This window comes from Brachyhypopomus gauderio, chromosome 10 (genome assembly GCF_052324685.1).
Source record: "Brachyhypopomus gauderio isolate BG-103 chromosome 10, BGAUD_0.2, whole genome shotgun sequence".
In the NCBI taxonomy this organism is placed as follows: Eukaryota; Metazoa; Chordata; class Actinopteri; order Gymnotiformes; family Hypopomidae; genus Brachyhypopomus; species Brachyhypopomus gauderio.
The window spans coordinates 11,325,300-11,335,299 of NC_135220.1; the positions used below are offsets into that span (position 1 = coordinate 11,325,300).

A 10,000-nucleotide genomic window follows, 5' to 3' on the forward strand; every position below is an offset into this window, starting at 1 on the left:
CAGGACGGGGGCGTGTCACACTGAGAGAGTGCAGGACGGGGGCGTGTCACACTGGGAGAGTGCAGGACGGGGGCGTGTCACACTGGGAGAGTGCAGGACGGGGGCGTGTCACACTGGGAGAGTGCAGGACGGGGGCGTGTCACACTGAGAGAGTGCAGGATGAAGGTGTGTCACACTGGGAGTTCCTGTTCCGGGCACTTGTTGGCTTCATTGTTCATTAAATTACCACAAGTGCACAGACCCAAACACACACACACACACACACACACACACACTCACTAAAGGGGCTTGTCTGATGTCCTAATGTCCTAATCTGACCTTCCGCTCACGCACTTCAGTCACACAAACATAGTCACACCCACACACTCCAACACATGTTTACAGTCACGCATAAACATACACACACACAGTTAAGCTCAAAACCCTCATTTAACTCATTACACATTATATTACCATCACCAAAAACACAGCTTTCTCACACTGTTCAGTAGAGCCAGGGGTGTGTGTGTGTGTGTGTGTGTGTGTGTGTGTGTGTGTGTGTGTGTGTGTGTGTGTGTGTGTGTGTGTGTGTGTGTGTGTGTGTGTGTGTGTGTGTGTGTGTGTGTGTGTGTGTGTGTGTGTGTGTGTGTGTGTGTAAGCTCATAGTTTAGATGTTTAGGTTCCCTCCCGAGAATGGCTGGAAGCTGCCAGGAGTGTTTACGCAGGTGACCTGCAGGAAGGTGACAGTGTCACCAGTGTTGGAGGAGGAGGAGAGACACCCTCAGTGTTGGGGGAGGAGGAGAGACTCCCTCAGTGTTGGAGGAGGAGGAGAGACTCCCTCAGTGTTGGGGGAGGAGGAGAGATTCCCTCAGTGTTGGAGGAGGAGAGACACCCTCAGTGTTGGAGGAGGAGAGACTCCCTCAGTGTTGGAGGAGGAGGAGAGACACCCTCAGTGTTGGAGGAGGAGAGACACCCTCAGTGTTGGAGGAGGAGAGATTCCCTCAGTGTTGGAGGAGAGACTCCCTCAGTGTTGGAGGAGGAGAGACACCCTCAGTGTTGGGGGAGGAGAGACACCCTCAGTGTTGGAGGAGGAGAAACTCCCTCAGTGTTGGAGGAGGAGGAGAGACTACCTCAGTGTTGGAGGTGGAGAAACTCCCTCAGTGTTGGAGGAGGAGGAGAGACTACCTCAGTGTTGGAGGAGGAGAGACACCCTCAGTGTTGGAGGAGGAGAGACACCCTCAGTGTTGGAGGAGGAGAGACACCCTCAGTGTTGGAGGAGGAGGAGAGACTCCCTCAGTGTTGGAGGAGGAGAGACTCCCTCAGTGTTGGAGGAGGAGGAGAGACTACCTCAGTGTTGGAGGAGGAGAGACACCCTCAGTGTTGGAGGAGGACAGACACCCTCAGTGTTGGAGGAGGAGGAGAGACTACCTCAGTGTTGGAGGAGGAGAGACACCCTCAGTGTTGGGGAGGAGAGACACCCTCAGTGTTGGGGAGGAGAGACCGTCACGCTGCCCTGCTCAAAGCTCCCTCTGTTCTGACCTTTTTTATCAGATACTTTCACACACAGACACACATCAACAACACCTCCACCACACACACACACACACACACACACACCCACACACACACACACACACACACACACACACACACACACACACACACACACACACACACACACACACACACACACACACACACACACACACACACACACAGCATTAGAAGTCCTTGGACAGGGTTTCTGGATAGAGACCTTATTCAATATTAAGGTGCAAACCACACTGATAAGATATTCTCTGTCAAGATTGTGGAGTCTCTGGAACATTCTCCCACACGTGCGTCCCTACGTCTGACACCACACTTCGCTTTTCTGGAACATTCTATAGCTTATCTGCCAACCCTGGAGTGCTGATATCTGGAGCAGCAGCGCTGGAGCCCTCAGACCCGTGCGTGCCGTGACCTCAGCACACGGCCCGTAGGTCATGTTTACTAGAGCCGGAATTCATCCGATCCTCTCACCTCACTGCGAGTAACTCATCCCTTCTGCTCCACCCCTCCCTACCTCCACCCCCACCCACACACTCTTCGATTTCTCCATCGCTCTCTCTCTCTCTCTCTCTCTCCCTCGGTCTCTCCCCCTCCCTCTCTCAGCAGGCTGTGGTCGGCTGCCTTTGTCCTGGCCACGGCTGAGGGGCTGTCTGCCTCCTCACCACCAGAACACCAGGACATCAGGGACCTGCAGATCACACAGACAGAATTATATCGGTGAACGCTGAGAGTACTTAAAGCCATTAGCACGTGTAATGTAAGGGGTGTGTGTGTGTGTGTGTGTGTGTGTGTGTGTGTGTGTGTGTGTGTGTGTGTGTGTGTGTGAGATGGAGATGAAAGTGTGCAGTACAATGTTTAGTGAGATGAAAGCTGAGAAATGGAGCAGGTTAGCTGACTAACTGGGAAAACAGCAGCTCTCATTCTATGCCTGTCTGTCTGTTTGCCTGTCTGCCTGTCTGCCTGCCTGCCTGCCTGCCTGTCTACCTGCCTGCCTGCCTGCCTGTATACCTGCCTGCCTGCCTGTCTGCCTGCCTGCCTGTCTGCCTGCCTGCCTGTCTGCCTGTCTGCCTGCCTGTCTGCCTGTCTGCCTGTCTGGCTGCCTGTCTGCCTGTCTGGCTGCCTGTCTGGCTGCCTGTCTGTCTGTCTGCCTGTCTGCCTGTCTGTCTGCCTGTCTGTCTGGCTGCCTGTCTAGCTGCCTGTCTGTCTGGCTGCGTGTCTGTCTGTCTCTCTCTCTGTCTGTGTGCCTGCATGCCTGTCTCCTGTCCTGCTGTTAGCCTCATGTCACTGGTTCAGATGGCTCATTTTCCCTGGCAGAGACGCCCTGGTCCTGGTCTACAAGAAGCCTTTGTGCTTGGAGTGACCTCTTATATCAGACACCCAGGGGGTGGGTTTAGTGAAACCTGTGGGGTGTGTGTGTGTGTGTGTGTAGGTGTGCGCCCGCGCGCTCATACACGTACATGTGTAAACAACTTCTGATCACTTCTGCAGTTTTAGTCACATTTCCACAGGAAGTTAATGCCACTTCCTCTCTGACAACATGGTGCATCACATTTGCATGGCTGTCTCTCGGTAGACACACTTCCCACGTAGCAGACCGGCTGTCAGTATTTTACAAACAGGCGTCTCTCATGTTGTTTGCTTGGCTGGTATGTGTTAACTGGTCCACCAGTGTTGCAGTGAGTCTCCGTGGGAGTTGAGGTGCTTACCGTCTTCATGCAGTTTGGTAAGGAGCTCAGGCAGTTCATACGAAATCTCAGACTGGGCAAGGTAATTGGTGTGTGTGTGTGTGTGTGTGTGTGTGTGTGTGTGTGTGTGTGTGTGTGTGTGTGTGTGTGTGTTGGTGATTGAGTGAAAGCCTTGGAGTTTGCCTACTGTGACTTTTACTATTCAAAAAATCAGATACACACTCTGCTGGTATCTGGGGAGGATGTGATAGTGCAAGGCCACTTACTGGTGTGTGTGTGCGTGTGTGTGCATGTGTGTGTGTGTGTGTGTGTGTGGGGGGGGGGGGGTATGTGTGTGTCTGTTCTTCCTCAGCCCTCCTGCAGTGTGAACGCCTGTGTGTGTGTGTGTGTGTGTGTGTGTGTGTGTGTGTGCGTGTGTGTGTGTGTGCGTGTGTGTGTGTGTGCGTGTGCGTATACGTGTGCGCGTGTGTGTTCATTGGGAGTGAAGCTGTCATGACCTTTGAGAGGACTGGGGGAGGTTAGGGCATGGGAGAAAGTCAAAGTTCAAGGACAAATTTGAGGGCACTTGAAGTGAGGACTCATAGCACACACCTGCTTTCTACTTATGACACTGTCCTGGAGTTATGACAGACAATCAGCTCCAGACTGTCTGCCCTCTGTGTGATCACACTCACACACACACACACACACACACACACACACTGGGATGTCCAGGACCTTGTAATTACTCTTTCTGCAGGGGCTCTTGTGTTTCAAGGTCTAATTTAAACCTGAATCTCTTCCTCCATACATCTCTCTCATTCTCTGTGTGCGTGTGTGTGTGTGTGCGTGTGTGTGTGTGTGTGTGTATGTGTGTGTGTGTGTGTGTGTGTGTGTGTGTGTGTGTGTGTGTGTGTGAGAGACGTGGGGGCTGCATTTCCTTTCTTTCTGTTAAAGCTGCTTGTGTCTCTGTCTCAATTAACTGCGGTACCAACAAAACACACTCACACTATGAAACCCAGATAATGGCTTGGTGGTCAAAGCTCTCTCTGACTGTCTGTCTGTCTGTGTGTCTGTCTGTCTCTGCAGACAGGCTGGACGTGAACTCCAGAGCCATTGAAGTATCTCAGTTCTGCGCTGGAGGTTTTTCCGCACGTGCTAGTGTGGTGAGCTGTTCCACTCACAACAGCCTGTTGCATCAGTTTGCTGTAAAATTGCATGATCTTTTGCCATCTGCAATAACGTACATGCATGTGTGTGCACCTGTGTGTGCCTATTTGTGTATGTGTTTGCATGTTTAGGTGTGTGTGTGTGTGTGTGTGTGTGTGTGCATATGCATGCATGTGTGTGCCTATTTGTGTATGTGTTTGCATGTGCTTATTTGTGTGTGTGTTTTGGTGTGCTTCTGGTGTGTGTGTGTACATGCGTGTCTGTACACGTTTGCACACATGTGTTTCCGTGTGTGACTGTGTGTTGGTGTTTCCCAGACTGGATGTATCCTCCACTGGACCAGTACTCTGGCCGCTGTTCATGGGACTTCCCGTCCGGCGGCTCCAGTAGAGCACCATGGGCCCCCAGCACCAGTCACCCCTGGCCTCCCCCACCCAGGTCTGTCTCTGCTCCACCCAGCCGTGTCCCAGCAGTACACCTCATACTGCTCTACTGATCTGTCCACCTTCTCCACCCACAGGGCCGGTGGAGGAGTATACCAGGCCCAGCATGCAGTCGTGAACCACTCATCAGGAAGAAACCATTATAAAGCTTATAACAACAGGTTAGTCAGAGCCCAGACCAGCTCCACCCAGGGACCTCTGTCCTCGAAGACGCGCTCTCTGTAGTAACACACTAATAATGCTGTGTGATTGACCCTGACAGCTGAACAAAGTGTGTGGTGTGTTTGTATGGTTTCTGCTCACTTTGCAGACCACCAGAGTTCAGCAGAGAGCGAGTTCACGGTCACCCCAGAGAGAGGGGCCCTGGCAGGGATCGGGGGCCACCACGGCCCTGGGGCCCCCTACCCGACCGTCACCAGAACCCAAACCATGCCGCTCTCACTGGGTTCAGCTCAGGGTGCAGAGGACACGCCTCCAACAACCACACCAGCCAACCTCAGAGGGTGAGGGAGAGTGCAAGAGAAGGGGGGAGTGAGAGAGAGAGAGAGAGAGAGAGAGAGAGAAGGACATTATTTCTTCATTTATTATATGAAGTGTTAATACGAGAACTGCCTAATATTGATTGCCACACATGACCCACATCTTTGATTGCATAAATATGAAATGCACCAAAAATACCCATAACTGGAGTTTAGAAACCGTTTAAAACAGTGGAACAATTTCTCTGCCTCCCTTAGTATGGAGGCCCTCACCACCAGCAGCGCCCCCTGCAGGTACAGGGAGAGAGGTGGAGCTCAGAGGCGCAGTCCCGGGCATTCTCAAGCCCCTCCCTCAAACGCCCCGCCCCCCTGCCCAGCCACTCTGCCCTGCTTCGAAACCCCTCGCCACCCAGAGATGACCCCCCCAACAAGAGGAGCAAAGGAACCGTCAGCTCACACCAGGTGAACATTCTTGACCTTTCCCCTCTGACCTTAAGCTTCTTCCTCAGCATTCATCAGTCGTATATGTAATCACACTACACCAGGGGTGGGCAATTAATGTTTACAAGGGGCCACATGAGAAACCTGAATTGTGTCAGAGGGCCACACAAATGACGTCATTACGGTGGCCCCGCCCACCTCGCACGAACTTCCGCAAACGGTGGAGGCGTTTATACTTGCCGCTTCACATTCTGTGTAGTGTTCTCCGAAACGATGTGTGTTAGTATAAAGAAACACCCCTCAAAAACAATGGAAGGAACATTTACCTGACCAATTTTAATGTTGCTTTTTGTTTCAGATTTGAAAAGTGCTGGAATTTAGGCTAAATACTTGAAAATGTTTGAAATTGTAACTACTTCGTTTCACAACAAATAGCCATCTGAATGAACAGTTTTCTTGTATTACATTCCTCTTGTAATTCCAGGACGAAACATGGGAGAATGTGAAGACTTTAAACAACCATTAAATAATGTGATAAAAAAGTGAATTATTTTGAATCATTTCGAGTATATGTATAAATATTTAACTTAATTAAGTTTAACGTGCTGGGAAATATTGAAATGGACCTTGAAAGTGACGTACAAATGCTTTAATTCCACCTTGTAAAGGTGTATGAACCCTGCAAACCCTGAGTTTTCGTTAACTCTGAGTTTACTTACCCGGTTTCATCACTGAATCCGCTTTCTGGAATACCCCCTGTTCAGTCAGCTATTTGTTGTGAATCGAAATACACTTACAATTTCAAGCATTTTCAAGTACTTTAGCCAACATTCCAGCATTTTTCAAACCTGGAACACAATTCACAATTATAATTTGTCACGTAAATGTTCCGCCGTTCGCGGAGGTTCGTGCAAGGGGTGCGGAGTCGCGTGCTACGTTCACTCGCGAAAGTATAAATTTTGCCTTAACTTGTCGCTGATTACCTACAGTGTTTCTTGCACAGCTCACACACAAGCACGTACATCCACACAGAATTAACAAAAACGTAGCGCTTTCAAAATAAAAGCGTCACAGTTGTATTGCACGCACGACATAGATATTTGTTAAATTTATGATTGACCTCTCGCGGGCCGGACAGGGACGCACAACGGGCCGGATGTGGCCCGCGGGCCGTGGTTTGCCCAGGTCTGCACTACACTTTACCTCGCATAGTAATTTAGTAAATAGGTGAAAGTTGGTCATTCTTATGGAGTGTTTTGTGCCATCTGCTGGTCAGAATTAGAACTGCCACATGCAATGGTAAACTGCTCATTCATATTTTTGTTCTACAGGTTTTCAGCCCCAGGATGAAGCCCCCAGTAAACCGTGTCCCTCCATCCCACCCACCTCGTACCTGGAGCCCCCCGTATCGAAACACTGCCCCCTGGAGTCAGTCGGACAAAAGGCATTCCCCTTCACGTTTCCAGGTTGGGCACAAATCCCAGACTTCATTCCCTTTGCTTCTCTATTTAATATAGAAATAAATCTGTTATTGTCTCTCTCAGCCTCTTTCAGTGTGCTGCTGACTTGCCAAAACCAAACGTACAAATGTAATCAGATGCATTAGCTGTAATTAGGTGAATTGGACAACAAAAGCAATATTCCTACTTGCTGAGCGAACACAACTAATTATAGTGTTCATACTGCATGCAAAGTGTGAACCACCTTAATGATCCATTAGTCTAATGAAACACCCTACTTTCACTATCCATCACTTTACAGGAGTCCAGTCAGTCCAGCGCCAGAGACCACTCCCACAGGAGCCGGCCGGCCAGTCAGGCCTTCCACAGTGCCAAGCCCACGCGACCAGGCCACGCCCCTCCCGAGCTCCGCCCTTACGCTAGCAAAGCGGACTGGGAGCGTTCAGTTCCGCCGCCACCAGCAGACTTCACCAGAGTGCCTTACAGCTCCAAGCACCAGCCGCCCGTCGGTCCAGCCAGGCACCCAGACGCCTCAGGCAGCGCGCCCGTGCTCACAGTACCTCATCCCAGCCGCGGCTCACCTACGCCAGCCTGGAAGAACCAGCTGCACCCGGCCAAGCAAAGCAGCGTGAGTGTGTGAGGTGGCAATGCCTTTCAGAAGGCAGTTTAGACCTTCTGTAAAGGGGTTCAGAAGAACTGGCGGAATTGCTACAGTCTTGAAGGGCTGATTACGGTGATGTTATAATGTGTGTGTGTGTGTGTGTGTGTGTGTGTGTGTGTGTGTGTGTGTGTGTGTGTGTGTGTGTGTGTGTGTGTGTGTGTGTGCGCTTCACTTCAGCAGGAGGTCAGACGCTCATGTCTCGTACCAGAAGCAAGGCAACAGGGGCTGAAAGACGGAGGGAGTTGCCATGGCAACCCCAAACACGGCCAGCCATACTCCAGCCACGGAACTGGCGGCGTGTGGCACGACGCCCCCTGCGGGCGAGAGCATGGCAAACGCCGGAGCCCCGATGCGGAGACCTCGCCCCCGGCCCCACATACGAGGACGGAGGCCAGCTGCCCCGCTCCGAGGCCTGAGGCAAAGAAGAACAGGCCTTCCAAACAGCAGAGCCACACAGCTGCGTCCGAGCAGGGCAGCCCCGCCCAGCAGCCCGACATGGAGGCCCCGAAACATGGCCAGGCCAGGAAGAGAGACCGGGAGAGGAGGAAGGAAGGGAAGGAGGAGGCGGGGCTCAGAGAGCGGAGGGAGAGGAGGGAGCGAAAACTGGAGGCGAAGAAGAGGAGAAAAGAGCAGGAGGCAGGGAGAGTGCGTCGGGAGAGGAAGAGCACGCACCAAGAAAGACTGGCGAGGGCAGGAGACCCTGAGAGGAAGGGCAAAGACAGGAGGAAACGGGAGAGGAAAACCGGGAATGATGGCGTGAAGAAAGGGGAGAAGGAGAGTGTTGGAAGAGAAATGTCTCCCCAGGAATCTGGCCGTCTGAGTGAAGGCACAGATCCGGTCCTGGTGCCCTTGTCAGAGACGTCAGCCCAGGAATACACTGAGCTTGGAGAGGAAGAAGAGGAGGTCAACTCTGACGCTTCACATACCTCACGGTCCGTCTCGCCCACAGCCACTCCTCTGACCAATCACAATCGTTCGCTTCCATGTCATTCTAAAGACACAACCAACATCAGTACCTCAGCACGTGAAGGCAGCACGCCCTGCTCCCCTGATACCAGCAGCATCAGTTACCCAGAAGAGCCTCTTAGCCCTGGCGCTCCCCCTGCTGGAACCGAGGGGGAGGTGCGAGCGCTAGATGGAGCTGCAGGGCAGGAGGACTGGCACGCCCCTGACCTGCTCCCGGCACACAGCCCCTGTACGGAGGAGCTGCGTCCGGACCCCGCGGGCAGCCCGCCCGTGCTCAGCTGGCAGGGATCCCCCATTTCCGACCTTAGCGAGGAAGAGGAGGAGGAGAAAGGTGCGGACGTAGTTGGAGTGCTGAGGAGGCCCGTCCTGCAGCCCAGCCCCACGCGGTCCTCTCCGGTCCAGGGTGTGGAGGAGCTCCGGAATGAACCGGACGAGTCCAGAAGCAGCCTGGGGCCAGACTACCGCCACAGCGATTTGGCCAGACTCTACGGCCTGGCCGAGCCGCCCGCTGTCACCGAGGAAGAGGAGGATGAAGACCACGAGGCAGATCAGCAGGAGAGCAGCGCAGTGAGCTCTGAGGCTGCCCAGCGCCCCCACCTACACCAGACAGACAGCACCTCAGCCACCGGGGGCCACAGATACACCTACAGGGGCGGGCCGTTCGGAAGGCCGCCTCCCAGCGCGCTGGCCGGAGTGAAGTATTCTTCCTCCCTCTCACTGGGACCTGAGATACGCCCTCCGGAACAGCAGAGTCCGACCTCTCCGACCCCGTCCGCTGCGTCCCCCGGGACCGCCACCCCATCTGACCTGACGCCCACCATCCTGGATCCAACAGCTGCTCTCTCCGGTCTGCCTTCTGAGTCCGAGAACAAGCAGGCCAAGGAGGAAGAGGACCAGGATGCTGAGAAGGCAGACATGGACCCGATCAAATCCATCAACTCCAAGGAGTCGAGCTGTACGTCTCTGGAGGAAGACAAAGAGTCAAAGGGGTCTCCCTGCCCCCTGTCTCCTGCCTCGCTGCAGGCCCAGCTAGCGCTCAGCTGCGAGGTGCTGCTGACCCAGAGCTCCAGGCCTGTCCCAGCAGAGGGGAAGAGCAGGAAGAGTCAGTCTAGGAATAAGGCGGCGGAGAGAGACAGGGACAGGAAAAGAGACAGGAAGAAGAGCCGAAAACGGACGTCTGAGGGCA

General features: G+C 53.2%; 1 protein-coding gene across 6 annotated transcripts in view; it reads left to right on the top strand.

Moving 5' to 3' along the window:
• kdm6bb (lysine (K)-specific demethylase 6B, b) overlaps positions 1-10,000 on the top strand; it is a 28,258-nt gene that overhangs the window by 5,066 nt on the left and 13,192 nt on the right. For 5 of the 6 annotated variants that reach the window (XR_013133638.1, XM_077019423.1, XM_077019426.1 and 2 more), the window contains exons 2-9: positions 4,284-4,360; positions 4,682-4,802; positions 4,885-4,968; positions 5,118-5,310; positions 5,545-5,748; positions 7,059-7,193; positions 7,489-7,815; positions 8,029-10,000. The exon at positions 8,029-10,000 is cut by the window's right edge and continues 1,015 nt beyond it. Coding sequence is in view for 5 of the 6 variants with exons in the window: in XM_077019423.1 (XP_076875538.1) it covers positions 4,687-4,802; positions 4,885-4,968; positions 5,118-5,310; positions 5,545-5,748; positions 7,059-7,193; positions 7,489-7,815; positions 8,029-10,000 (3,031 nt within the window). In the remaining variant the exon portion in view is untranslated. Of the gene's footprint in view, positions 1-3,074; positions 3,254-4,283; positions 4,361-4,681; positions 4,803-4,884; positions 4,969-5,117; positions 5,311-5,544; positions 5,749-7,058; positions 7,194-7,488; positions 7,816-8,028 lie in introns of those variants that run through there. The other variant, XM_077019424.1, reaches the window with a different exon arrangement.